Source organism: Myotis yumanensis, unplaced genomic scaffold (genome assembly GCF_028538775.1).
Source record: "Myotis yumanensis isolate MYYU_CA2020_CCGP unplaced genomic scaffold, mMyoYum1.0.hap1 SCAF_10, whole genome shotgun sequence".
Taxonomy (NCBI): domain Eukaryota; kingdom Metazoa; phylum Chordata; class Mammalia; order Chiroptera; family Vespertilionidae; genus Myotis; species Myotis yumanensis.
Genome location: NW_027223761.1, coordinates 533,871 through 561,582, shown reverse-complemented (window position 1 = coordinate 561,582; position 27,712 = coordinate 533,871). Strand labels below are relative to the sequence as shown.

Genomic DNA, 27,712 nt, shown 5'->3' with positions numbered 1-27,712 from the left:
CAGCTCCCCGCGGCCGGCAGCCCTGCGGCAGGACACGCTGGGCCTGAGTCCGCTGTGGTCGGGGGTGGACGCCCCCTCCGGCCCTGCAAGACGCCGCTTGGCCACAGCCACCCAGCTCCTCTGGGCACCCAGGCGGGCAGGCAGGAGGCTTGGGAGCGGCGGGAGGGGAAGGCGGGTCTTGCAGAGGCCACCCCAGCTCAGCCCCTCCTGCCCCCTCCAGGCGGGGAGCACAGGGGTGGGGGTGGGGGTGGGGCTGAGGTTGGGGAGGATGTTTCTGGGGCACATGGAGCGTCCCCAGGCCCCCATCACCGCCCAGCAGGGTGGGCAGCACACCTGGGCCCAGCAAGGACCACAGAGCTGAGCCCCGCGCCAGGCTCCTGCCGCCCCCCCCCCCCCGCCCCCCCCCCCCCCACACACACGGCGGCACAGGCAGGCGGTGGCGTGTTACATGCCTACTTTCTCCTCCTTTATTGAGTGACTTTCAAGGTGTAGTTACAATGGAAGGTGCCGCGTTAGAAAGGACAGGTGCGTCGAAGGCAGAGGCTGCTCACAGACCCAGCTCCGAGGCCGGTGGCAGGAAGGGAACGAGGATTAAAAAAGGCCAAGGCGGGCGTGGGGGCGGTGGGAGGTGCTCTCAGCCCCGACCCCAGAGGCCTGGCTGAGCAGGCGGAGCCCCGCGTGGCCCCAGCAGCAGAGGGGACCCTGCCCTGCAGTCCCCAAGGCCGACTCTTACGCCACCTACAGGAGCTGTCAGCCCCGAAAGATAATGGGGAGCAAAACCTCAAAAGTAAAAAAGCTAAGAAGTGTAGCAGAGTAATACCGGGCAGGTTATCTACAAGGCGGTGCCCGCCCCTCTCGGGACGTCCAGGCCTCGGGCAGCGGGCGGGGCCTCAGTACACGGAGCTGTTCCGGATGCCGCAGCACAGCACCATGCTCAGGATCATCTCGAAGATCTGCGGGGGGGGACGGCCGTCAGCACCCGCCTCCTGGGGACGGGGCAGGGAAGGTGCCCACCCGCCCACTCACCATGATCACGGCGACCACGATGGCCGCGATGCCAATGAGGTACAGCTTCCCGGAGAAGAGGTCGTCGATCTTCTGGTGGCAGTCCGCCTGCGGGGGCGGGGGCGGGGTGTCAGGGGCGCCAGTCCTGCGCTCCCCCTCCTCCCCAGCAACGCAGCAGGGTCACTGCAGAGAGAACAGGGGTGGGGGCGCTCCCCGGCCCCTCAGGTCTCTGCCGTGTTGGATCCGACACAGGTTTTCAGACCAAGTGGCTCAGGGGTTGAGCATCGACCTAGGAACCAGGAGGTCCCGGTTCGATTCCCCGTCAGGACACAGGCCCCAGTCGCGGGCTCGATCCCCGGTGTGGGGCGTGCAGGAGGCAGCCGACCGGTGTGTGTGTGTGTGTGTGTCTCTCTCAAATCAATAAAACATATTTTAAAACAAATGTGGAAGCAACGTGCTGCGCCCTCTTCCACTCGGAATCCTCAGCAGCACCCGGGCGTTGACCGGAGGTCAGGGTGGCCTCCAGCCTGGCAGTCGGACTCAGAGCTGCCCGGTCAGGAACCAGACCGGGTGGACAGTCCCCTTCCCCATGGGCCTCGGCACCACCCAGTGTGGCCACCACCGGGACCCCGGGAGGGCGGGCGGCCCACTCACCTGCAGGTTGGTGAACAGCGAGCTGCCGGAGGGACACAGGTTGTTCTTGAGGATGGAGGTGGTCAGGGTGGTCAGCGCGTCGGAGCCGCAACAGTTGAGCTGCAGAGACAGAGGGCGGCCGCAGTCAGCCCCGCACGCGGAAGTGACCCGAGGGGAGGGCCAAGGACCCGCCGGGCGTGGGCGTGGGCGAGGGCAGGGGGCTGGGAAGGTCCCCTCCTCCCCTCCCCTCCTGCTCAGCTGGGCTGCTCAGAGACCTCAGCACCCGGCTGGCCTGGCCTATCTGATCCCCATACCAAGGGCCACAGGTCCCAGAGGAGCCTCCCATCTCCCCCCACCCCCGGCTTACAGGGGGGCCCATGGTCCTTGAGGAGCAGGGCTGCCAGGTCCCTCCTGCTCCCAAGGTCGGAGCTGAGGCCAGACTCAACCCCAGCCAGGCCTCACCCCTGCCCCCCGCCTCCCCCCATCCCCAGCCTCCGTCTCCCCGCCCCGTCCCCAGCCCCCCCGCCCCCACCCGTCCCCAGCCCCCCCCCCCGCCTCCCCGTCCCCAGCCTCCGTCTCCCCGCCCCGTCCCCAGCCCCCCCGCCTCCACCCGTCCCCAGCCCCCCCCCGCCGCCTCCCCCGTCCCCAGCGCCCCGACCCCAGCCCGCACCGTCTCGTGGAAGGTCTTCACCACGGCCTTGGCGTTGTTGGCCTCGTCGTCCACCACCGCCTGCTGCAGGGCCTGGTCGTAGAACTGCTTCACGTCCTTGGCGATCTGGGGAGGGGAAGCCCCGAGGGTGAGGGCCGGGCCTCGCGGGCTCCGCAGGACAGACCCAGCCCCCAGCCCACCCAGGCCACCTCCCCGAAAGCCCTCCGTGGCCCCAGGAGGAGCCCCAAGAGCACCGCAGCCTGACTGTCCCCCAACCTAGCAGTGGGTGCTGCTCCCTCCCCCCGAGGACCCAGCTGGGCTGGCCATCCCCAGGGCCCAGCTCACCTGGTCTTTGTTGACAAAGCCCCAGATGCCGGCGGCCACCTCACAGGCAAAGAGGATCACCAGGCAGGTGAAGAACTGCAAAGGCCGAGAGAGGGGGGTCAGGGAAGAGGGGGTCAGGGCAGAGGGGGTGTCAGGGCAAAGAGGGGCATCAGGGCAGAGGGGGGGTCAGAGCAGAGAGGGGGTCAGAGCAGAGAGGGGTCAGGGCAGAGGGGGGGTCAGAGCAGAGGGGGGTCAGAGCAGAGGGGGGTCAGGGCAGAGGGGGGGTCAGAGCAGAGAGGGGGTCAGAGCAGAGAGGGGTCAGGGCAGAGGGGGTGTCAGGGCAAAGAGGGGGATCAGGGCAGAGGGGCATCAGGGCAGAGGGGGGGGGTCAGGGCAGAGGGGGGGTCAGAGCAGAGGGGGGATCAGAGCAGAGGGGGGGTCAGAGCAGAGGGGGGTCAGGGCAGAGAGGGGTCAGGGCAGAGGGGGGGTCAGGGCAGAGGGGGGGGTCAGGGCAGAGGGGGGGTCAGGGCAGAGAGGGGTCAGGGCAGAGGGGGTGTCAGGGCAAAGAGGGGGATCAGGGCAGAGGGGCATCAGGGCAGGGGGGGGTCAGGGCAGAGGGGGGGTCAGAGCAGAGGGGGGATCAGAGCAGAGGGGGGGGTCAGAGCAGAGGGGGGTCAGAGCAGAGAGGGGTCAGGGCAGAGGGGGGGTCAGGGCAGAGGGGGGGTCAGGGCAGAGAGGGGTCAGGGCAGAGGGGGTGTCAGGGCAAAGAGGGGGATCAGGGCAGAGGGGCATCAGGGCAGAGGGGGGGGTCAGGGCAGAGGGGGGGTCAGAGCAGAGGGGGGATCAGAGCAGAGGGGGGGTCAGAGCAGAGGGGGGTCAGGGCAGGCCAGGACCACCCAGGGCTTTCAGAGGCCCAGACCAGTGGCGGTGGCGTGGGGTGGACCTTCCACAGATGACCAACATCCAAGTGACCACAGGACCCCCCACCTCCCGCCTGGGAGTGAGCCCCATGGAGCTGGGGGCACAGAGTCTAAGACTCGCCCAACGGGGAAGGTGCCGGCTGCCATGACCCCTCCACCAGGGCCAGGCTGGGCATGGGGCGCCCCGGCTCCTGACCTCGCACAGCCTCCCGGAGCTCCTGGCTCTTCCTGGGGCGTCAGCCCTGTGCCCCCCCCACACCCCTCACCTCTACCCCGCGACCTACCGTCCCCAGCAGGCACTGCGACTCCTGGATGGCCCCGTAGCAGCCCAGGAACCCCACGAACATCATGACGGCGCCCACGGCGATGAGGATGTAGATGCCTGCGGAGGACACGGCTCAGGCAGGCCCGCCCACCGGGGCCTCCTGGGCCGTGACCCCTGGAGCCCTCTCCCCGCGGGTGCACACGCCCCGCCCAGGGAGGAGCGGCGGGGGCACCGCAGCCCGGCCCCAGTGAGGCCTGTGCCTGCTTCCTCTTCTCGGCACCACGGCCTCCTGGGAAGGGCTCAGAGAACATGGGTCCGCGCTCGGTGGGACTGTCTCTCTCCCCGTGTGACCCCTACAACCAGCACCTTTCGGCCCACAGCCCTGTCTGGGCGCCGTGGCGGGGAGGGCCCCGCTGTGGGCTGGTGGGGGGGGGGGGCAGGTGGGGTGGCCTGGGTGGCCCCACAGGTCGGAGCTCAGGGGCTGGACTCGCCCAAGGCCCGCGCTGGAGACCGCTGGGCGCGGTGGCCAGGAGCTGGGGGGGCGGGCAGTGGGGCCCCTTCCAGGACGGGGTGTGGCGGCGTGAGGACGGCACACGGGTGGGCTTGTCCTCCTGACCTGCCCGAATGCCCACCGGGCGGGCACACACCCTGGGGAGGCAGGCGGCCACCCGGGAAGGGGCTCCAGAGGCTCCGCCGGGCCGAGCAGCCTTCCTGTGCCCTTGGGAGCCGGCCGCGTCCCTGCAGGGTCTCCCAGCCATCGGCCGTCACAGCACACGTGGCAGCCCGTCTTCTCCCGAGCAGGACCCAGCTCAGCCCCCACCCCCTCAGGCCCGGGGCCCCCCAGGCTCAGGACAAAGCCTCCGGTGGCCCCCTGTGGCCTGGCCGAGGGCCGCCTCCCCCACGGCTGCGCTCAGGGGCTCCCGGCTCCCGGCACAGCACCCTCAGTGAGGTTCGAGAGATGCTGCAGGGGCCAGAGGAGACGTGCTCAGGGCTGTGGAGGGTCCTGCAAGGGGCCAGCAGACCCCAGAGCAGGTGCCGACCCACAGTCCCCCAGGCCCAGCCCCGCCCCCCGCCCCCCCACCGTGCAGGGACCCGTCCAGCTCCCAGGTGAGGTCGGGCGCCCGCCGAGGCAGCAGGGCTGCCCATGCTGAGGGTGCCCGCTAACCGCCCCTCGTCCTGGCGTCGCACAAAGAGCCCTTGTCCTGGGGAGCCCTGCCCCTGTCCCTGGCAGGCCCAGCCCACGTCAGAGCCGGCGAGACGCACCCGAGGGCCAAGGCCTCCTGGCGGGGCAGGCGCTGGGCAGCCAGAGGGGCTCCGGGAGGCCCGTGCCCGCGGCGGCGGCAGAAGCCCAGTCCGGTCCAGGCCCTGCCCTCACCCTGCCCGCCAGGTGGTCCAATGCGGCGGCTGCCCAGCCAGGAGACGGGCAGAGGCCGGGGCAGCCGGGCAGCACCTGCCTAGGTCAGTGGTCGGCAAACTGCGGCTCGTGAGCCACATGCGGCTCTTTGGTCCCTTGAGTGTGGTTCTTCCACAAAATACCACGTGTGGGCGCACACGTACAGTGCGGTTGAAACTTCGTGGCCCATGCGCGGAAGTCGGTATTTTGTGGAAGAGCCACACTCAAGGGACCAAAGAGCCGCATGTGGCTCTCGAGCCGCAGTTTGCCGACCACGGACCTAGGGGGACACCTGCTCCAGGCCAGCCTTGCCCACCGGCCTCCTCAGGGGCCACTTCCCCATGGCGCCTGGGCACAGCCCCGAGCCTCCACCCTTCTGCCAAGAGCCAGAGCAGCTGCGGCCCCCACGGCCCCCCAACCTCCCGGGCCCACCTGTGCCCTGCGCCCTGAGCCCTGCACCAGCCCAAGCCCAGCCCTGGCCTGAAGCCGGGAGCCCTCGGGTCCTCTCCAGCCAGGCCGGACCTCGAGCAGAGCAGCCTCCCCCCAGGAAGAGGGACCCCTTCCCACACCCCTGTCCAAGGGCGGGCTCCAGTCCCAGGCCCCAGAGAGGGGACGGGGAGGCGGTGGCAGTGCCTCAGGCATCTGGAGGGACAGGGACCCGCTGGGTCATGCCTGGGGGCCTGTGGCTTAGAGTCCTGGGGAGGGGGGAGGAGACGCCTGCAAGGGGCCCCCCAGGAGAGAAACAGCCCTCAAGGGCCCAGGGGATCCCCCGAGTCCTCAGACACCTGTGCGGCTGGCCCAGGATTGGTGGTGCCCACATGTGCTCTTGGGGTGGCGGGCTCCCCCGAGACCAGCCTGTGAGGGGCTCCCATCTGGGGGGCCTGCAGACGGGTTCAGGCCCTCCCCAGGGATGGCTGCCCCCAGGGAACCACGGCCCGAGGCCCAGGCTGGGCTCTCCGGGGAGGAGGGGCACCTGTCCAGGTCCCTGCCACCCAGCCCCCTGCCTCCCGGCCGGGCAAGGACCCTGGCAGGTGCCGCCGAGCATGTGCCCAGGTCTGTGGGGCTCCCAACAAGGCCCGGCACCAGGCCGGGGCAGCCGCCTGCGCTGGGCCCAAAGGTCACACCCACCTTCTTTGCGGGAAACATCTCCGCAAACACCCAGATCCCAGCAGGGCCAGGCTCGCCTCCCACCCGCTGGCTGGGACCCACAACAGGCCTCCCCTGCCCCCCATCCCCCCCCCCCCCCCCCCCCCATAGCTGGTGCCTCTGGGAGGCCCACAGGCCAATGGGCAGCCTATAAGGCAGCAGGTGTGGCTGTGGGTGGCCCGAGGCAGCGGCCCCCACCCTCCCTCCCGGGCCTGAGTCTCCACCCCCCAGTCTCAGGCGCTGGCTGCCCAGGCATCCGGCCCCCCTTCCCAGGGAGCCTCCCAAAATACCCACCAGGACACAGCTCCCCCGCCCCACTCGGCCACTGCCCTCGAGCTCTGGCTCAGCCCCCAGAGCGATCGGGGCCCAACAAGCCACACCCCCTCAGTTCTGCTTTCCCTGGACCATGGGGGTGGGGGTGGGGGTGGGGGGTACCCCAAGGCCTTACCCAGGCCCTCAGGCCCCAGGCTGACCTCACCCCTTGGGCTCTCTGGCTCCATCTCTCCCTCCTGCTCAGAGAACCCTTGGTTCCTCCTCCCCAATGGAGCACAGAGGAAGCCCACTCAGCCCCGCCTCCTCCTGGGAGCCCTGCCTCCTCCTGGGAGCCCTCCCTGACTGCCTGCCTGGCCTCCCTGAGCTCATGACCAGATACCTCCTGAGCCACCGTGCAGGCCCCTCCCGCAGCAGGCGGCCCACGAGAACTCACCGACGTAGAAGGTGTTGGGTGCAGGCCTGTCGCCCAGCTCCAGGTAGAGCAGGTTGGTGGTCTGCGGGTCATGGCGCAGCCACAGGGCCACGCCCAGGATCACGCCTCCGGCCAGCTGGGAAAGGGACAGGGCAGGCGTTACCTGTGGCCCAGGCCGCAGGGCAGGTGTGAGCCGCAACACACCGCGTGTGAGCTGTATGTGACACACGGAGCAGCCCGGAGGCCGTGCCGGGCCTCCCCTCCGAGGGCCTCCGCGGCCGCCGGACGCCTGCTTTGCCGGGGGGTGTTGAGGTGCCCCAGGAAGGCCTGGGTCTCCGGGACCCAGCAGCCATCAGGGACCACAATGTGGGTCCCCACCCACCCCCTGCAGTGCGTGCCCCCTAAACCCACGGGCCATGCTAAGTGCCGAGCGTGCTCGCTGTGCACCTGAAGCTCGGGTGTAACTGGTGCCTGCATTTTTAGGGGGCGCCCTTATGTGCATTTGCTCTGGCCTGTGGCCACCACGGACCCCGAGCCGCCCAGGGGACACCGGGCCCCTCTGGGGGTGGCACTGCCCATAGTCCTGAGCACGTGGGAGCCCGCGGGGACGGGCGGAGGGGAGGCGGCAGGAGGAAGGAAGCCGCTGGGCGCTCCGGATGGGGCAGGAAGGCGGCTACGCTGAGCCGTCGGGCAGGAAGGAGGCCCCCCCAGAGCCTGGTGAGCGACGGGGCTCCCGGGGTGGCAAGTGGGTCTGCCCTTGGTGAGGAGGCCAGACCAGGCCCGGCCAGGCCTGTGCCCACTGAGCACCTGACCAGCCTGGGTGCCCTCCGCGGGGCTGAGCTCCCGCAGCTGCAGGGCTCTGGTGGGAAGGCCTGGCCACTCCCGGCCGCCTCTGCCTCCAGCGTCCGCGCTGAGCCGGGCCTCCCATCCCAGCGCTGGGAACGTCCAGGCGCCGACCCCACTGACCGCGGCCACGTGTCCTTGGGGAAGAGAAATTAAAAAACAGCCCGTTCGGCGGGGCTCGGCGGTTGAGCGTTAACCTATGAACCAGGAGGTCACGGTTCGGTTCCCGGTCTGGGCACAGGCCTGGGTTCTGAGCTTGATCCCCAGAGGAGGGTGTGCAGGAGGCAGTCGACCCATGATTCTCTCTCATCGTTGATGTTTCTCTCTCCCTCTCCCTTCCTCCCTGAAATCAGTAAAAATATATTTTGAAAAAAGAGAAAAAAACAGACCCCGAGGAACTAGCTGACCAGCCTCAGGCCTGACCCACGTGGGGTCCCAGGCCCCCAGCATCCGGTCCCTGCTCTATGGGGCCTGTCACCCCGAGGGGGAGTTGGAGAGTGGGGGCGGGGGGTGCCCGAGTCCTCCCCCCGAGCTGGCTGCCATCTGCGCCTCCAGAGGCGGCTGAGGGTTGCCGTGGTAACTCTGGCCTGAAAACATCACTTCTGTTTGCAAAGTGTGGTCCAGAGCCGCTTTGTGAGACACCCAGTCAGCGGGGAGGGGGGAGCTGCCGGGGCTCCCTCTGCGGTCACAGCGGCCTCAGTGTCCGTGGCCAGGGGAGCCCAGCGTGGGGTGGCGCCTGGCTGGGCTGGGGCCGCCCCCATCTTTTCTGTGCAGCCAGGCCCTCGCCTCAGGAGCTGAGGGGACAGGCCAGTCTAGGGTCACCGGGACCCACCCCCAGGGCTCCTGTGGGATCGCACAGCCGGCGCCTTCATCGAGGAGGGGTCTCCCCCCCCCCACCCCCCCCGGTTCCCGTGGCCCCAGCCTGCCCTCCGAGAGTAACTGGGAGGCAGGTGCAGGGCAGGGCTCGGCTGCGAGCCGCCTCCTCCCGGCCCGTCACCTGCAGGACTGGCCGCCCACAACGGAAGAGCGGAGGGAGGGGTGGACGGCGCCTGGAGCCCCAGAGCCCCACAACCTCGGCCCAGGAGGCAGGCCAGGGCCCTGAAACAGCGCCTGCCCCCGAGCCTGCTCCCCGAGAGGAGCTGCCCACTGGGCGGGCGGGCGGCTCAGCAAGTGGTTCCCAAAGTCTGGGAAGCACGTTCGAGCCTCAAAGTACGTTTACCCGACAGACGAATGCTGTGAACGGCCTCGCCAGAGAGAAGAACCCAGGGGCGGTTCGCGTGAACAGACAGGGCGTCACGGGCGTCGGGGAACGCGACCAAGTCCCGGGCCCCGCCCCCCGCCCTGAGGGGCCACTGGACGAGGAGGACAACGACCTCCAGCTAGGGGGAGGGGCAGCTCCGAAGGAGACCCGCGCCCACCTGTGCCCCCTCCCCTGCGCGGAAGTGACGCTGCAGCCACGGACACAGCCACGGCCACGGTCCCGGTCCCAGTGCTCCCGGCAGCTCCCGTGACACAGCCCCAGCCGGGAACAGCCCAGACACCCACCCTCAGGGGCCTGGATGCAGGAACAAAGCAGAAGGTGGGGCAGCACAGGGGACCCTCCCAGCAAGAGTGGGGACCCCCGAGGCAGCAACACCTGCCACAGCGCTGACGGGGCGGCCCCACAAGAAATGCAAACTCGGGGCAGACACCGGGCCGGCTGCCTGGCGTGGGGTGGGGGTGGGGGAGGGGACGGGGCTGGAGCTGTGCCCACTGTCCTGGTGGTGGGGCCGCTTCTCAGCCATCTACTTGGGCCAAAACTCAACGCGTTGTACGTGTTACACACGTTTATGGCCGTTTACGTCCAATAAAACTTAAAAAAAACACACCACACAAGTCCCCCCAAACCTCTGGCCACTGAACTTCAACTCAGCAAGGCCTTCAGGGGACACGCTTGGGGCTCACCGGGCCCGCTGTCCTGCCCACAGGCCGAGGACGCACACGTCCGTCACCAGAGTCCAGCGCCCACGGAGGCGAGGAGCCGCCTCGTCTGTGACACCAGGACACGAGGGTGCGGGAGCCGACCGCCGTGGGGGGACGGTGCCAAGCTCATCACGCCAGCGGGAGCGGCGAGGCCGGCCTACGTGGCCGTCCACGCGTGGCCACGGGACACCGCTCGGCCAGCCGGCCGTGGGGAGGGCGCCTGCTCGGGCGGCAGCTCTCGGGGCTGAGCCGCTACCCTGTGGGGAGGGCCGCGCTGGGCACAGCACGGGCGTGTGTAACCCTGCGGGAAGGTTCTGTGTGTCTCCTTCCTCCCCCTTCCTGAGACTCGTGCTGATGGAGCTGGCTGAGCAGGGCTGCCAAGCGCGCTGGGCTCCTGCCCGGCCCTGCATTTCCAAGAAGCCGCCGCGAGGGTGCTCGAGGGAGGGGTTCTGCCCAGCAGGCCCGAGGCCCCCTCACTGCCCAGCCAGTGCCCATCCAGCGGCCCCGCCCGCTGCAGAGACCCAGACAAGAGGGGGCCACCCCCACCAGCACACAGGCCCCCACCCGCCAGGGAGCCCAGCCCCCCCGTCTCCCGGCCCCCACCCCCACCCCCACCGGGCAGGCCCGGCGCCACCCCGAGTCCTGCCCACGCATTCCACCGCCGGCAGGACAACTCCCTCGAAGGGACGCTGGTCTAGCCCAGAGCCCGTCCTCGGGGAAGGCAGCCCCACGGGAGCAGGGTGGGCCCCAGCAGGGACACCCCCGGCCTGGGCTCCGCTCCCCACTCTCACCTGCCAGCCAAGGGGGGCACATCTTGCTGGGAAATGGCACCGCCAGCACCCACCCGGCAGGGCGATGGGGAGGCCGGGGCCTGGAGGCTGCCGGGCGGTGAAGGCCGAGGGAAGCCCGGAGCCCCTTTCAAAGCCCTTCCCAGCTGAGATGCCCGCGGAGGGGGGGCGGGGGCACGGAGGTGCCTGCGGGCTGACCCTCGCTCTGCCCACCACCAGGGGACGGGCAGACTCCTCCCTGGGGCACCTGCCCCTCGTGCTCTGGGTACGCGGCTGCCCCGGGCCCGCGAAGGCAGGAAGGACGCTCGCAGGGGACCTGGGCTCACAGGAAGCTGAAGCCTCCGTCGGCCCCTCGACCTCAGGAAGCCGCCAGCGAGGCGGCTAAAAATAGGGCGGGAGTCGGGGGAGGGCACTGGCCCGCCCGGACCCCACGGGCTGGGGAACAGGTGCCACTTCCCACCAAGAGCGCCCCGGCCGCCTCTCCGGGGCCATGGAGGGGCCCAGGGCCCGGCTACTCCCAGGGCCAGACCCCGGGCCTGCCACCCTCCCTGGTCGGCCAGCCCTGCTCCCCACCCCACACCCCCGCTGGCTGGGAGGGCCCTGCTGGGAGCCACGTGGACACGGGCGTCCGGTGACCTGCAGGGCAGGGAGCAGGGGCCGGGCAGGTCTGACAAGGAGGGAGGTGGGGGGCGGGTGGCTCAGGCAGGGCCCTGGCCAGTGGCACCGGGAAGCTGCCTGGCACCAGCTGGCTGAGGGCACAGCACCTGCCCCTGGGGAGCCTGGCCCATGAACCGCTCTGGTCCCAGCTCTGGTTTCCGGCCTGCCCACCACTTCCTCCTGTGGCCGCCGGGAATCTCAGGGTCTTGCCAGCCAGCGGTAACGGGTCGGCCCCAGGAGGAGGCAAAGGGGATGACCCCCAGCCCAGCGCCTGCTGCCGTGGGAACAGCCACCTCCTGGGAGCTGGGCGGTTACCGGGCGGGGCCGAGGGAACCGCTGTGCGTGCAGAGGGCGGGGCCGGCCCCGGGCGGGGAGCAGAGCCCCCGCTGGGAGCCCCGGGTGGGCTGCAGCCACTGGTTCCCCAAACCGCTGCCCTCAGAGGCCCCCGCACCCGGGCCCCCAGCAGAGCTCTGGCCTCAGGCCTCCCAGCCCCGGAAGGCGGGCCGCCTGGGGTCCTCTCTCCGGCTCTCACAGCTGTACCCGGTGTCTTGAAGCCCAGGGGTCTCGGCCCGAGTCTCCACGCCCCCTCACCAGGAGCTGGCTCTGGATGTAGGGCCGTCGGTACAGGGACCCCCGGGCGGCAGCATGGGGAGCCCGGTGGGTCACCTGACCACCTGCTCCACATGGCGGGCCAGCCCTGCCTTCCTGTCCCTTTGCCTTCCGGGCGATGATCACGTCACCCAGTAACAGCAGAGCCGGCCGGGGTGGCTCGGCGCTGAGCGTCGGCCGTGAGCCCAGAGCTCACTGGTTCGGTCCCCGGCCAGGCCACATGCAGCCAATCCGGGTTCTCATCGATGTTTCTCTCTCTCCAGCCCTCTCCCTTCTCTCTGAAAAAACCAGTAAACAACAACAAAAGCACATCCGACGTTAGCAGCCGGGGCAATGCCTTAAGGACTAGGGCGAGGCGGGCCCTGCTCCCAGCCTCGGAGCCGCTCTAGGACCCGCGCCTGGGCTCCTGGCCACCGGCCTGTCCCAGGCGCCCTCGCTGCCCCGCGCTGGTGGCCAGTTAGGATGGGGACCCAGCTGTCAGCCCCCTGGGCATGGCCCCACCCACTGGCGGGTGCTCCCCCAGGACCTGAGGGCCCACGTGGAGGCCCCCAAGTGGTCTCATAAGTGTGTGTGTGTGTTGGCTCAAGCCGCCTTGTGCTGGGCCGGTGGGAAACGGCTCAGAAGGTCGCCGGGGCCATTCCCGGCCAGGCCGGTCTCCTGTCTGGGACCCAGAGTCCAGCCCCCGGGCAGGTGTCTCCGGCTGAAGGTCACCCAGCCCTCGTGAGTGCCCGGCCGGGTCCTGGGGTGCCAGGGCCAGAACCAGCAGCTGGGCTCCCCCCCACCCCTGGGCCCCTCCAAAACAGGGGGCCAGAGCCAAGGGGCCCGTCTCCCTCCCACGGGCTCCCAGACTGCGAACCTCACGGATTTCAGGTGAAGTGGAAGCCGGGGGCTGGGTCTTGGGGAGCAGTGGTTTGGGGCCGCCCCTCTGTCCAGACAGGGAAGTAGCAAGAGTTAAAGACAAAGCTGAACTCAACGGCCGGAAGCAGAGCTGAGCTGATGCTGAGGGCCCGACGGGCGGCTCCAGCGTCAGACCTCAGACTTCCTCTTTTCGGCCAGGGGCACCTAGGATCCCCTCGCCCACCCCAGAGCCCACCCCAGAGCCCATCCCAGAGCCCACCCCAGAGCCGCAGGAAATCTCCGCCCCCCAACCCCAGCCTCCAGGGCCACCCCCCCTCCCGGAAGGAAGGCGACAGCACCACTAAGTGACAGACAGTCATGTGCTGTCTGGAAGCGAAAATTAAATGCCCGTTAGCGAGGCTTCTCATCAGCCTCGTTCCCACCAGGCCTGGCAGCCGGGCCGCTGGACCGCGGCCACCGGCTGCATTAGGGAGAGGACCGCCAGGCCCAGGCAGGGCACGCTCGCCGCGGTCCACCCCCAAGGACCAGCGGCACCTCCAGGGCTCTCTGGACAGCCCCCAAGGAGAGGGCGAGCACCCTACCTACCCCCAGGTGAGGCCAGTCGCTGCCCCGGGTCACCCCTGCCCCAGGCCACCGGCTCGGGGGGTGAGCAGGGATGGAGCCTCGCCTCCCTGACCGGCCCCAGCGGCTCGGCTCCCGGTCACCTTGGCCAGGAAGCTCCGGCCCACCCCAAGGGGGATCTCCACACTGCTTGGCACCGCGTCCCCGCCTCACAGCCAGATGCCAGCCGCCGGGAGCCCAGAGCAGGCCTGGGTGCCGCCTGGGGCCCAGGGTGGCAGCAAGGGTGAGGGCAGGCGTGCCGAGGGGGCGTGGGGGTGACCGCTCCTCCCTGGACCCGCCTGCCAGGCCGCCTGAGGCCACTCCCCGTGGGGGCCTCTGACTCTCTAAGATGCAACTGAAACGTTCCCGGATCCAGACGGCCCGCGTCACCCCCTTCTCTGGGCACCCACCTCGGCACCCACTTCTGCCCTGTGGCCGGGGTGCCCAGCGAGCACGTCCGGCTGGGCACCGGGAGCTCCCTCTACCCAGCGCCGAGGCCCGTGCCCCAGGCCATGCCTGCACAGCCAACACCGTTCCCGAGTTCGCCCCTCGGTGAGCTCATCCAACACCCCGGAGACGGGGTTCAGAGGACCCCACTTCAGGGGGAGGCTGAGGGCCAGCACCAGAGCCGCCCGGTGGGGCCTCCACCCAGGTCCACTCCACGGCGCCATGCGGCAGCAGGTGACGCAGGGGGCGCAGAGGGGCTCCTCAGGGTACCCCCAGCACACGGCTCAGCGCTCCCCCCGGCGCGGGTGGGTGGGGCCCGTGACTGTGGACCAAGGCGACCGTGCACGGATGCAGTTCTCAGCTCCAATGGGGCCCAGGAGGGAGCCGTCCTAGAAACACCGCCATACGTATGCCCGGGGGACGTGCCGCCTCCACCCGCTGCCTGGAGACCATCGGGCTGGGCTCCCCGGGAGACGGCCCCAGGGGGCAGGTGGGAGGGACAAGCACCCACTCCTGAGAAGTCCTCTTCCCCGCCCACCCTCCACCCTCCACCCTCCACTTCCCGACAGCGTCCTCGGCCTCACATCCAGCTCAGGGGCCAGAGGGGTGTCGGGGTGGCCCCTTGCCCCCTACCCCAGGGCCAGAGCAGGCAAACGCTAAGTCCGAGAACACCATCCCTTCGGTGAAGGCCCAGGACCTGCCTGGGGCCGCGCCAGGCCCGCCCCACGTGGACGTGACACCCCCTGCACCCTAGCTCAGTCCCGTCCGTCCCTATCCTCTCACCCTGGGCCCCCGGCTGTGCCGGTGGGGTCCTCGCCCCACACCCTTGCTCCGGGGCCCACCCTGAAAGTTCGCCTTTCTGCGCCCACTTGAGGAATACACCCTCCACCCCACACACCCTGTCCTCTCCGCGCGGTGGGTGAGCAGCCGGGCAGCGTGGGCCTGGGAGGGGGTCCCCGTCACTGCCCAGGGGAGGCAGGGCATGGCCATGGGAGGGGCGCGTGACCCCCACCCATTCCGGGCCCCTGCATACCAACAGGAAGTGAGAACAAAAGTGCGAGCCCAGCCAGCCCCTGGCGGCAGCTGAGACCCGGGTCAGGAAACGGCTCTCAGACCCTCCTGCACCCACACGTGACCATCCTGTGGGCGCTTTTTCCCAAGTGGGTGTCCGAGGCTGGCCCCGGGCCCTGGGGGACGCCCAGGTCCCCCCGCTGCTGCCCTGTGCCAGCTGGAGCCCGCACCCCTCAGGGCCTCCAGGGTCCCCCGTGAAGCCAGGCTGCAGCCTTGGTCTGGGTGAGGGGGCGGGGGACCAGGCTCCCCACAGGGGCCCCCATGGTGCAGGCCCCCCAGCCCGCCGGCCACACCAGGCCCCGTGAGCCAGGACCCCCCGCAGGATCCCCAGGGCTGTGGCAGCTGGATGAGGGGTGCGCTGGGCTGGGCCCAGGGTGGGGTGGACGGTCCCTAGACTCTGCCGGGGGATGCACCCCCCGGACCAGCCACCCACCCAGGGGCGGCGGCGCGGATGAGCTCATGGGGGCGGGACGCCGTGAGCCCCGCCCTCGAGCCCCCCTTCCGTCCCCGCGAGGCAGGATGGTCCCGGACTCAGCAGCCAGCGGGCGGGGTGGGCAGGGTGCGCGGCCTGGAGCCCGCTCCCCCCGCACCCGCCGCACCCCCCGCTCCTGCCGCCATCCCCGCGCGGGGACAGACCCGAGGCCCCGAGATGCCTCGGCCCGGCCCGGCCGCAGGGCTCCGGCCCCCACTGACCACAGGCCCCCCAACCCAGCTCGCCGCCCTCCGCCCGCCATCGAGGGGCGCGGGGGCCCGGACGACCCCCTCTCGCCAGCTGCCCGCCCAGGACGCCCCCACCCCGCGCCCCGCGCGCACAGGTGGCCCCGCAACTTGGCGGCCGACTGCGCCCCCCCCCCCCCCTCGGGCGGCGGGGCCTAGCGGGTCACGCGGCCTGCGAGCCTGGGGCGCCCCCTCCCCCTGCTCCCCCGCCCCCCTTTTCCCTCCCCCGCCCCCCCTTTTCCCTGCCCCCCCCCCCCCCCGGCTCACCCAGAAGACGAAATTGAAGACGAAGAGCAGGTACTTGATGCACTTGGTGCAGCCCTCCACCCCCATGGCGGCGCGGCGGGCCCGGGCGCGGCCGGTGCTGGGCGGGGGCGCGGGGTCGGGGCCTGGCGAGCGGCCGGGGCCGGGGCCGGGGCGGCGGCCGGGGGCGCGGGGAACAGTGACGCGGGAGGCCGGTCGGGACACGTGAGGTCGTCGCCGCCGCCGCTGCTGCGCGCTCGCTCTCTGCCCGCGCGCGCGCCCGGCTCCGCTCTTTATCCGGCGCCGAGGCCCCGCCCCCGCCCCCGAGGCCCCGCCCCCGCCCCCGAGGCCCCGCCCCCGGCCCGCGCGCCCGCCCCCTGCCCACCGCAGGGACCTGCGGGTCTCGGTGCAGCTAGAGCCCCGGGGCGGGGCGCGCTGCGCGGGGCGCCCTCCGAGCCCCCCAGGGGTGCGCCCGGGGACTGGCAGCAGCCGGGGAGCCCAGGGGAGACCCCCCGCCCCGCCCCGCCCCGCCCCCGGCGCCGGGACACCCCGGAGGCCCCCCTGGAGGCGGGGAGGTGCTCGCCGAGGCTGAGCCCGGACAGCAGCGCTTTGTTCTCGGGCTCCCGCGGCGGAACCGGGCGGGCGAGGAGGCTGCGTCCGGCGGCTCCGCCGCGGGTCCTGCGAGGCGATTCCGGGCCCTGAGCCCGGGGGACCGGCAGCTGCTGACCGCTGTTGAGTCTGCGTTTGGAAAGGTCCCTGAGAGGGTGACCCCTGGACCAGCGTGGGGTGCCCAGAAGCCCAAGCCACCTGCGAGGGAGCCTCCAAGGTGCGCATTTCACGCCCACGTTGGGGGCGCCGTGCCCACCGGCCGGCCTGCAGCGAGGTGACCGGCGGCCGGTGCTGCGGGGAGAACTGGGCTGTTCATTGTGGTTCGTTGTGGTTCGAATCCGAGGAGCCACCATGGCCCGTGGCCGCCGTGTCAGGGGGGGCAGCCCTGCCGTGTCTGTCTGTACCCCACTTGTTTCCTGGTTAATTTTTAAAAATATATGTTTTTATTGATGTCAGAGAGGAAGAAAGGAGAGGGAGAGAGAGCGAAACATCAATGATGAGAGAGAATCATGGATCGGCGCCTCCTGCAGCCCCAGCTGGGGATCGAGCCTGCAACCCGGGCATGTGTCCTGACCGGGAATCGAACCTCCTGGTTCATAGGTCGACGCTCAACCACGGAGCCACGCTGGCCGGCCCGGGGACCCCTCTGCAGTGCCCGGCCCCGTGGCCCACAAACTGACCTTGTGAGGACTGGAGGGGACCCACCGTGTCGTCAGGGTTCTCCAGAGAAACAACCGCAGGAGAACCGTGTGCGTGTGTGTGTGTGTGTGTATGTGTGATGTAATATATGTTATAACGGAGATTGTGGAGCCCGGGGGGTGTAGGTCACCCCAGTCCGGAGCCCCGGGAGGCCGCAGTGTGAGTCCCCGACCGATGGAGGCTGAGAAAAGCGCAGGTCCCGCTCCAGGCCTGAGGCAGGGAACGGGGCGGGGGTTCCTCCCTCCTCCGCCTTTGGCTCCGCTCCGGCCGAGCCCCCATCTCCCATTGGGGGGCCACCTGCTTCACGAGCCCCCACTCAAATGCTAATCTCACCTGCGGACACCCCCAGAAACACTGTTCCGTCTGGGAACCCCATGGCCGGTCACGTTGACACCTGACACCAAACCACCGGCAGCAATGGCGTGTGCCCGAGTGACGAGGGCATGCGGGCACCAGGGGCGGCGTCCTGAGTAAGGCTCCCCTGTGGGGGGTGGAGCTGAGCCCCGAGACTCACGGAGACTCACGGACAAGCGCCCAGCTGGGCTGCGTTAGAGAACGGGGGGGGGGGGGGGGGGGGGCGGGGGGTGAGGGGAAGGTGTGGCTTGCCTGCGCCATGCCTGGGATGGGGCACCCCTCCCTGTGCCCCCTCTGCCCACCCCGAGGACAGGCGGGGCTGAGGGTGTGAGGAAGATGGGGCCAAGTCTTCCCTTCCCTGTGACTTCAGACTGGTTCCTCGGTTTCCCTCTTGCAGCCGTGCCCCGGATGCGAGGGTGTGTGGGAGGACACGGGGGGGGGGGGCCTGGATGCGAGGGGGTGCGGGAGGACACGGGGGGGGGGGTGGCCTGGATGCGAGGGGGTGTGGGAGGACACGGGGGGGCCTGGACGCGAGGGGGTGCGGGAGGACATGGAGCGGGGCTGCCTCTTCTGAGCCGCTGGGACGGGGCCTCTGTGCCAAGCCCAGCTCCAGGGCCTGCTGACTCACCGCTCCCCTGGGGTACCCATTCTGGGGGGACTGGCTGAGCCCCGCCCTGTGCCTTGGTTTCCTGTGGAAATAAACAAAGACCACCCAAAACAGTGAGACAGAGCTGTTGGCACAGAGAACGCCAGAGCGGGGAGGTGCCCCCAGGAGGCAGCGTTACACTCTTTTAAGAAAAGGAACACTTGGCCCAGCGGCGTGGCTCAGTGGATGGCGCCTCGGCCTGGGGACCGAAGGGTGCCTGCCGGGTTCATATTCTGGTCAAGGGCACAGGCCCGGGTTGTGGGCTCGATCCCCAGTGGGGGGCGTACAGGAGGCAGCCCATCCATGATTCTCTCGTCATTGATGTTTCTGTCTCTCTCTCCCTTCCTCTCTGAAATCAATAAAAATATTTTTTTAAAAGAAAAAGAAAGGAAGACTCCGACAGCCTAAAACAAGGCCCCAGACGAGCCTGCCAGCGGGGCAGGTTCCGGGATGTTCTAGGTCCTTCCTCGGGGCAGTTCCCGTTAGTGTCTGCGAACCAGCTGGTTTCGGCCAGGAGCCCAGTGTGCGCCCCAGGCAGGGCCCCCACAGAGACCTGGCCCTATGGGCACCCCAGCTCCTGCCCCACAGCGAGAGGCTCAGGCCGCTTCCCCGGTCCCGTCTGCTCCAAGGGAGAGTCCGTGCCTCGTGCTGGGCAGGTGAGCCCCCCCCCCACCCCGCCCCCCAGACACGTGCCGTGTTCCTTCTTCTGGTCTAACTGCCTCGGCGGGACTAGGAATCAAAGCGACAGGCGGCACCGCAACGGAGGAAATGACCACATGTGTTCGGACGGACGGGTTGTCCATAGGACGGGCCCCAGGACGGCCAGGCGGTCAGCTTCCCGCCCTCCTGGGCTGAGGAGGAGGTGGCTGGGTGGTGGTTTGGATTTCAAAGAGCGAGAAGGCCGCTCACAGGGAGATGCAGAGTTAATGTTTGTTAAACGAATGTTTGCTGGGCCGGCTCTGACCGGGGGCCAGGGAGGACTTTGCTCCGTGAAGGCAGCTCCTCCCAGGCCCTGCATCGCAGGCCTCAGGCCGCCAGGGAGGAGGGCAAAGGTGGGTTCTGTTCGTTTGTGTGTGTTTTCCTGAGTCTTGTCTCAGGTCCCATCAGGCATGTGGGGGGCGGGGAGCTCTGGTGTGCACCCCGGAATGCCAGCAGACGGAGGCCTGGCCCGCACCTCCGCTCTCTGAATCCTCCCTCTCCACGTCTCCGTGTCCTCCCAGCCTGGCCCTAGCGGGGCGACCTGGGACCTGCCTCCCCGCTGCCCCCGCCACTGCACCCACTCACGTTGAAAAGGCCCGAGGTCCCCAGTGGGGGTTGAGCACAGGGACCCTGGCCCTTTCGTCCGTCTGTGTCCTGGCTGGGCTGCCCGATTTCTGCCCCCAGCAGTCCCAGGTCGCCGTCTCATTGTAATCACTACCTTTCTGCGTCTAAATCTCTCCAAACTGGGGTAACGGAGCGGACTTGTCTGGGGCCCTTAAATGTTGGGGGCCCAGAACGGGGTCCCCTGGCCCCGCCAACCTCGAGAGAGCTGCAATCACCCCTCTGTGTAGCACCAACAGTGCCCGTTTGTTGATCAAATCCATCCGACCCCGCACGGCTGGGGCGCCCCTGGGCTGCCGCTCCCCCCCTCCCACCGCTCCCCCACCCCCCCCACCCCGCTTGCCCCGCTTCTGGGGAGGGGGATGTTCTCGCATCTGTGAGGCCAGGAGGGGCGGCTGAGACAGCAAGTTCCTCCTCGGGCTTCCTGCCCCGGGCGCGGGGTGCCTGACCTCCCTGGACACTTCTTTGCAACTTCCTGTGAGTCTAGAAGTATTTCAGAGCAGCGTGAGAAAGACAGAAGCTGTGGGCCATGACGTGGAGAACTCCAATGAAATGGAAATGTCGATAGAAAATGCTAAGTGGACAAACGGGACTGAAGAAGAAATAAAATTAGGAATCTCGCAAGTTGGCAAGTAGGCCCGAGGGTACGGGAAGCCGACTTCCTGAAGAAGGGCTGGCGGAGGGACAGGAGGGAGCCAGCAGCCCAAAGCTTAGCGGTTTGAAACGGCAGCCAGTCGCCCTGGCTGGTGTTGCTCAGTGGGTAGAGCACTGGCCTGCGGACTGAAGGGTCCCGGGTTCGATTCTTGTCAAGGGCACATGCCCGGGTTGTGGGCTTGATCCCAAGTAGGGGGCGTGCAGGAGGCAGCTGATCAGTGATTCTCTCTCATCATTGATGCTTCTCTCTCTCTCTCCCTCTCCCTTCCTCTCTATATATAAATGCCTAAGCGGCCAGACAGCCGGATGACCAGACGACTGGCCAGTAGGTATGACGTGCACTGACCACCAGAGGCAGATGCTCAACGCAGGAGCTGCTACCTGGTGGTCAGTGTGCTCCCACTGAGGGAGCACCGCTTAGCTGACAGACGGGCGCCAGACACCGGGCTCACGGCTGGCGAGTGCAGCTGCACAGCGCGAGCCTCCCCCCTACGCCCCGAGCAGCGGCGGTGGCAGGCGCAGTGGGGCAGGATGAGCGGGGGCGGTGAGATGCCCAGCCTGGGCTCGGGCTCCTCCCCGGCCGCCTGTGGGACAGCAGGCTGGAGCCCCTTGAGCTGGCGGGTAAGGCCGGGCTGCGGTGGCGGAGACCCACGGATCCCCACAGGCCAGGCCGAGGGACCCCACCGGTGCACAAATCCGTGCACCGGGCCTCTAGGTTAAATAATAATAACGACATATACAATAAAAATAAATAAAACCGCAGCCAGTCCTCTCCTTCCTGCTGGTCCGGAGCCCGCTCAGCACTGAGCCCTGGCGCAGGGTCCCGCCCGGGGATGGCCCGCATGTGGGCTGGAGGCCGCCTGGGTTCCTGGCCTGAGGGCCTCTGCGCAGAGCTGTTTCCTGTGGGCTCCCAGCGGAGCCGGCGGTGAGAGCGCAAGAGAGGAGAGGAGAGGGAATCTCCGGTGATACCCATCGCTTTGACCTTATCTGGTTGTCAGAAGCAGGCGCGAGGGCCAGGCCAGCTCTGCTGGTGGAGGAGGGGGTGGCACCAGGGACCTTCAGCACCTGAACGGGCCTGGGCTCCTGAAGGCGCTCACGGCCGGGGCGGGGGGGGTGGGGGGGGAGGGGCGGGGGGGGGGGAGGGCGAGGAAAGGGCCATAAATGAGAAAAGACCAAAGTGACCAACAGGGGCCCTGATTGCACCTCCGGGTGAACCGACCAGTAACTGTGGGCGTGGGGACAGTTGAATATGGATTATGTTTTGGTGCCGTCAGGGACTCGGTTTAGCTGGGTGTAAGATGGGCTTGCGGCTTTGTTGCAGGACATATTCTGTTTCAGGAGATAAATGCTGACCTGGCTGAGCTATTTATTTAGGGTCAGAGGGTCATGATATCCGTAATTACTTTAAAAACGTACATATATACATTCGTTAAAGTAACCGCATGTCAACGTGAGAAGCATTCCGACCAAAAAATATATATACTTAAAAAAAGAAGCATTCCGACCTGTAGAGAATCTGTATGCGTTTGAGCCAAACTGTGGACGATTGTGAGGAAGCAGAATCTCAACAGATTGAGACAGTGCCCGGAGAACGGCGGTTTCTCACCGCGTCCCGTGCACGGCTCCGAGGAGGAGGCGTAAGGAGTGTGTGAAACCCGCTGGGGATGGACCAGGGAGGCGGGAGAGAGCAAAGCGGGGAACCTCTGGGATTGGATAGAAGGTGAAATGATAGACATTTCTTTAAAAAAATAATAAAATATGTCTTATTGATTTTAGACGAGAGGAAGGGAGAGGAGAGAAACATTGACGTGAGAGCGAAACAGCCACCAGCCGCTTCCAGCAGGCCCGCTCCCGAGGACGGAGCCCGCCCGCCCCCGGGCCCTTCGGTGCCTGGAGGTCACGCAGCCAGCCGAGCCGCGGGCCCGGCACACGCGCTTCCTGTACCCAGGTGGGTCCCGGGGAGTGAGCCTTCGGCAGCTAACGCCACAGCAGCCAGAGCATCTGTGGTCTCTGCACGGGGGCTCGGGTTGTGCCCTGAGGGTCCAAGAAAAGGAAGTTGCTGTGACGTCCCAAAGGCAGGGTATCCAGATGCGGGAAGACAACAGACACAGCCGGGCATGGTTAACGTGGGAATTCGCCTTGTCCGGTGGGTAAGGTGGAAATTCGCCTTGTCGGGTGGGTAAGGTGGAAATTCGCCTTGTCGGGTGGGTAAGGTGGAAATTCACCTTGTTCGGTGGGTAAGGTGGAAATTCAGGTGGTTAACGTGGGAATTCGCCTTGTCCGGTGGGTAAGGTGGAAATTCGCCTTGTCGGGTGGGTAAGGTGGAAATTCGCCTTGTCCGGTGGGTAAGGTGGAAATTCACCTTGTTCGGTGGGTAAGGTGGAAATTCAGGTGGTTAACGTGGGAATTCGCCTTGTTCGGTGGGTAAGGTGGAAATTCAGGTGGTTAACGTGGGAATTCGCCTTGTTCGGTGGGTAAGGTGGAAATTCAGGTGGTTAATGTGGAAATTCGCCTTGTCCGGTGGGTAAGGTGGAAATTCGGGTGGTTAATGTGGAAATTCGCCTTGTCCGGTGGGTAAGGTGGAAGTTCGCCTTGTCGGGTGGGTAAGGTGGAAGTTCGCCTTGTCGGGTGGGTAAGGTGGAAATTCGCCTTGTCCGGTGGGTAAGGTGGAAGTTCGCCTTGTCCGGGAAGATTTCTAGCCTAGGGCAGGACCACCCACCATAAACTGCTTTTAGTTTAAAAGTTTTGGTTTCAGACCGTCCTGTTACCAGGGAGAGGAAGAGACCTTGGTTCTTATCTTCTGGGTTTTTTTAAAGGCTAATTTTTTTGGGGGGCGGTTAACCCTTACCAGAGGATATTTTTCCGTTGGTTTTTCGAGAGAGGAAGGGAAGGGCAGAGACAGAGATGGAGAAACATCACACATCGATTGGTTGCCTCCCGCATGCAACCGAGGTACATGCCCTTGACCAGAATCGAACCTGGGACCCTTCAGTCCGCAGGCCAATGCGCTATCCTCAGCCAAACGGGCCAGGGCGGTTCTTGTCTTCTTGAAGGAAGCAAGCAAGGCCTTACTGGCTGCAGCAGAAAACACACTCAGGACAGGGAAGCACGAAGAAGAAGCCACCGGTGAGCCCAGGCCGGGCCGCTCTAGCTCACTGGGAAGTCGGGTTCAGGGGTGAGCCCGGGATGAGCTGCCGCTGCCCGCTGCTCCCCTGGTTGCAAGTTTCATGGGGTCCCTTGAAGTTTAGGAGATGTGTGAGGAGCGGGGGAAGGAAAGGGCCACCCTAGGACCTTCTTTTTCAGGGGTTTCGAGGATGGTGTTTAGCCCTAGCTGATTTGGCTCAGTGGATAGAGTGTCAGCCTGCGGACTGAAGGGTCCCAGGTTCAATTCCGGTCAAGGGCACATGCTCCGGCTGCAGGCTCAATCCCCAGTACGGGGAGTGCAGAAGGCAGCCGATCCATGACTCTCTCTTATCATTGATGGTTCTCTCTCTCTCTCCCTGTCCCTTCCTCTCTGAAATCAATAAAAAATATATATATAAAAGGTGGGCATTGTGGGAACCATGCCAGGTCCCCGGATAGTCAAGGCCGGTGGGAGCACAGAGACCTTGTTATCAACACACCAGAATGGCCACAGGCCGAGCTGGGCAGGTGCCTCAACAGGATGTTCAGGACTCTGAGCCTGGGAATCCTAATCAGGCCAAGATACCGTGAGCGGGTGCAAGGCCACACGGCACACTGTGCCCTTCTGTGGCCAGTATGATTGATGTCACTGCTGGCACCAAGCCTTCTTTCTGTAAATAGCGTAAAAGTAGGTACTGACCAGCTAGTTGGCTGGAGTCGGCTGGAGTGAGAAGTCTATTGGAGTATAGAGAGAGCAGCTGGGATGGAGGGAGAAGTCTGCTGGACAGAGCAGCTGGGATGGAGGGAGAAGTCTGCTGGAGAGGGCAGCTGGGATGGAGGGAGAAGTCTGCTGGAGAGAGCAGCTGGGATGGAGGGAGAAGTCTGCTGGAGAGGGCAGCTGGGATGGAGGGAGAAGTCTGCTGGAGAGAGCAGCTGGGATGGAGGGAGAAGTCTGCTGGAGAGGGCAACTGGGATGGAGGGAGAAGTCTGCTGGAGTGAGCAGCTGGGATGGAGGGAGAAGAATGCTGGAGAGAGCAGCTGGGATGGAGGGAGAAGAATGCTGGAGAGAGCAGCTGGGATGCAGGGAGAAGTCTGCTGGAGAGAGCAGCTGGGATGGAGGGAGAAGAATGCTGGAGAGAGCAGCTGGGATGGAGGGAAAAGTCTGCTGGAGAGAGCAGCTGGGATGAAGGGAGAAGCAGTCTGCTGGAGAGAGCAGCTGGGATGGAGGGAGAAGCAGTCTGCTGGAGAGAGCAGCTGGGATGGAGGGAGAAGCAGTCTGCGGGAGAGAGCAGCTGGGATGGAGGGAGAAGAAGTCTGCTGGAGAGGGCAGCTGGGATGGAGGGAGAAGAAGTCTGCTGGAGAGAGCAGCTGGGATGGAGGGAGAAGTCTGCTGGAGAGAGCAGCTGGGATGGAGGGAGAAGCAGTCTGCAGGAGTGAGCAGCTGGGATGGAGGGAGAAGAAGTCTGCTGGAGAGGGCAGCTGGGATGGAGGGAGAAGAAGTCTGCTGGAGAGAGCAGCTGGGATGGAGGGAGAAGAAGTCTGCTGGAGAGAGCAGCTGGGATGGAGGGAGAAGTCTGCTGGAGAGAGCAGCTGGGATGGAGGGAGAAGTCTGCTGGAGAGAACAGCTGGGATGGAGGGAGAAGTCTGCTGGAGAGAGCAGCTGGGCAGGAGAGACGGAGAAGCTGCTGAGCCGGAGCTCAGGTGCGGCTACGATGTGAGGCGGTGAGTCTAGGACAGTGGTCGGCAAACCACGGCTCGAGAGCCACATGCGGCTCTTTGGCCCCTTGAGTGTGGCTCTTCCACAAAATACCACGTGCGGGCGCGCACGTACGGTGCGAAGTTGACTTAAACTTTAAGTAAAGTTTATTAAGTTAATTTTAGGGAACGTTGTGGAGTGAAAGAAGATGTAGTGTCGAGGATGGAGAAAGGTATGTTGAGATGGTGTGGACATACAGAGAGGATGAACGACAGGAGACGGACGAAACAAGTACACAAGAAGAGAGTGGGTGGGAGAGTTGGAAGGGGTCGACCTCAGCGAATGTACCTCCATCAGATTGAGGACGTGATTAGCAAAGGCCAGCTTAGGAGCACCCTAATTAAGTTAATAACAATGTACCTACCTGTATAGTTTAAGTTGAAAAAAATTGGCTCTCAAAAGAAATTTCAATCGTCGTCCTGTTGATATTTGGCTCTGTTGACTCATGAGTTTGCCGACCACGGGTCTAGGAGGCAGCGTGCGGCTGCTCAGCTGGAGCTGTGGGTGCAGGGACGGACGCTGCTTCATGGGGAAGAGGTATGCTCACCAGCCGGTGCCCGCTGCCTGCACGGACTTGGCTGTGGGGACTGTTCTGTCTGAGGGCGATCTGGCCACTGGCTCCTGCAACAAGGACTCATCCTTATACACCCACAGCCTCTCGTGGCTTCTCCGTCTGAGACCTGGCGTCCCGGAGGTCCAGCCCCAGGCAGAGGGCTCAGACCCGACACCTGTGAGTAGCGAGCAGAGGAGAGCGGAGGACCTTGGACTAAGTTCCCACAGTCGGCACCGGGGGCCAGGTTCAAGCAGGACCTGCCCTGGCGCAGCCGGATGGGAGGGTTTGGGAGGATACTGGACGCACCGCCACCCAGAGCCGTCAGCCCGCGGGCCGCGCTGCTCCTGCAGCTGCTCCCACAGGCGTTAGGGGAAGTCTTAGGGGAGGGTCAGAGAATATTCATCAGTTTTATGCTGATGCACCACCATGAGCTTTACTATCTTAGCTTGCCTGTCCGTGGGCACTTCATTGGATTTCTGCTGTCTGTCTGCCCGAGCAGGTGGTTTTAGCTATTCAGCCTCTGGTTGGGGGAACGTGTAAACCATTTGCTCTTAAGTGTCCTTGGTTTAGGGAAGATGGGATTTGCTGGGGGGCTGCAATCTGTCTGCTTCCCTATTCCGCTTGTCCTGGACTTCTTCTAGCTTCTTCGTATGCAATCACATACTTTAGGGCTCTGAGCACATACGTCTGCCGTGCAGGCCTTCCCTGAGCTTGTCAGGGTTAACAGGCGGCCCCTTTTTGTCCACACGTCCTCCTTTTGGTCATATACCAACCCAAAGGCCCGAGCTGGTGTGGCTCAGTGGGTAGAGTGAAGGGTCCCAGGTTCGATTGCCGGGCACATGCCCAGGGTTGTGGGCTCGATCCCCAGTGTGGGGTGTTCAGGAGGCAGCAGATCAATGATTCTCTCTCTCCCCCTCTCCCTTCCTCTCTGAAATCAGTAAAAATATATTTAGAAAACACAAATCAATCAATCCAAAGGATGCATTGATGACCAACCTTTTGGTTGGATAAGGGAGTCCTCTGGTGAGGATTAACCCCTCCCCCCCAGTGAACCGCTGGACAAGACTGTGACTTTGGCTGCAAGGTTGGGAACCGCTGGTCTAGACAGTCAGCAAGGCTGGTGGGGTTCACTGATTTATGTAGGGAGCGGCTATGGGGCTAAGCCTCGGACTGACCTGTTGGCAAAGCCACAAACAAGTCCCAGCTCAGAGGGCGCAGCCCTCTTGGCATAATTAGGCTGGACCTTAGGACGCTCCCTGGATCCTTCCTAGGAAGCTAATTAGCTGTGGGCGGTGCAGCAAGTGCTGCCAAAACAAGTGAAACTCACAAGAACATTGTAACTATGGTGACCACCACCTTGTTTACCTTTGGCTATAGAATAAAGGCTCGGCTTGCCTCTGGACCTCTCTCTGTGGCCTCAGCCAGGCACAGGAGATCCCAGCTTATTCTCTCTGTCTTTTCTACATCCTTCACCACCGCCCCCGCCCCCACCACCCTCAGGCTCACCGAACCCTTGGCTGAGCTGGCCCGCCACAATTTAGAGAGGACGAGCCGAAATAAGTTAAACGGATTTGTTCACGTTTGGCTAAGGTTTTTGTTTTTTTTTTTTACCTCAACAGTTGCATTGCCACCCAAACAATGATGACGGACAGACAAACCCACTCGCCCTTTTGAGAATGTTCCTTCCCATTGGGGTCCATTTTGGGGTTACAGACAGCGCCCAGCTTGGGGCGACCTGAGGCCTCACGGCTTGGACGTGGGGGACCTCTGTCCCTCTCCCTTGGGAATGGTGAAGCAGGTCTGGCCGCAGCATTGGCTAAACAATTTCCTCTTGCTGCCTCGGTGGCTGCTTCAGAATGTCCCGGAATTTTGATGGTTGCCCACTGTTTTCATTTCTGTACGGCGTCTAATAATTCTGCAACCTGTTTTCCATTCTTTACGGGCTGCCTTAGGAAATTTAGAATCCCGCCCGGCCGGCGTGGCTCAGCAGTTGAATATTGACCTATGAACCAGGAGGTCACAGTTCATTTCCCGGTTGGGGCACAGGCCCGAGTAACTGGCTCCATCCCCAGTGTGGGGCGTGCACAGGAAGCAGCCGATTCATGATTCTCTCTCATCATTGATGTTTCTATCTCTCTCTCTCCCTCTCCCTTCCTCTCTGAAATCAATAAAAATATATTTTA

At 65.8% G+C, this 27,712-nt stretch overlaps 2 protein-coding genes across 2 annotated transcripts in view; one reads left to right on the top strand and one right to left on the bottom strand.

Annotated features, from left to right (window-relative positions):
* Nucleotides 1-444: 444 nt before the first annotated feature.
* Nucleotides 445-16,037, bottom strand: CD81 (CD81 molecule). Its single transcript, XM_070427095.1, has 8 exons — nucleotides 15,840-16,037; nucleotides 7,042-7,156; nucleotides 3,816-3,913; nucleotides 2,633-2,707; nucleotides 2,309-2,413; nucleotides 1,660-1,758; nucleotides 1,027-1,113; nucleotides 445-953 (listed from the first exon to the last, which is right to left on the bottom strand). The coding sequence occupies exons 1-8, from the start codon at nucleotides 15,903-15,905 to the stop codon at nucleotides 891-893; spliced, it is 708 nt and encodes a 235-aa protein (XP_070283196.1). The 5' UTR covers nucleotides 15,906-16,037; the 3' UTR covers nucleotides 445-890.
* A 481-nt stretch (nucleotides 16,038-16,518) lies between these two features.
* ASCL2 (achaete-scute family bHLH transcription factor 2) overlaps nucleotides 16,519-27,712 on the top strand; it is a 45,858-nt gene continuing 34,664 nt past the window's right edge. The window contains exons 1-2 of the transcript XR_011472913.1: nucleotides 16,519-16,641; nucleotides 21,874-22,045. The gene's annotated coding sequence lies outside the window, so the exon portion shown is untranslated. The remainder of the gene's footprint in view (nucleotides 16,642-21,873; nucleotides 22,046-27,712) is intronic.

Coding starts and splice junctions, on each gene's coding strand:
- CD81 (XM_070427095.1), bottom strand. CDS start 15,905: ATGGGGGTGGAGGGCTGCACCAAGTGCATCAAGTACCTGCTCTTCGTC. Junction 7,157..15,839: donor TCTTCAATTTCGTCTTCTGG/GTGAGCCGGGGG, acceptor TCCCTTTCCCAG/CTGGCCGGAGGCGTGATCCT. Junction 1,759..2,308: donor TGAAGACCTTCCACGAGACG/GTGCGGGCTGGG, acceptor CTGTCTCTGCAG/CTCAACTGTTGCGGCTCCGA.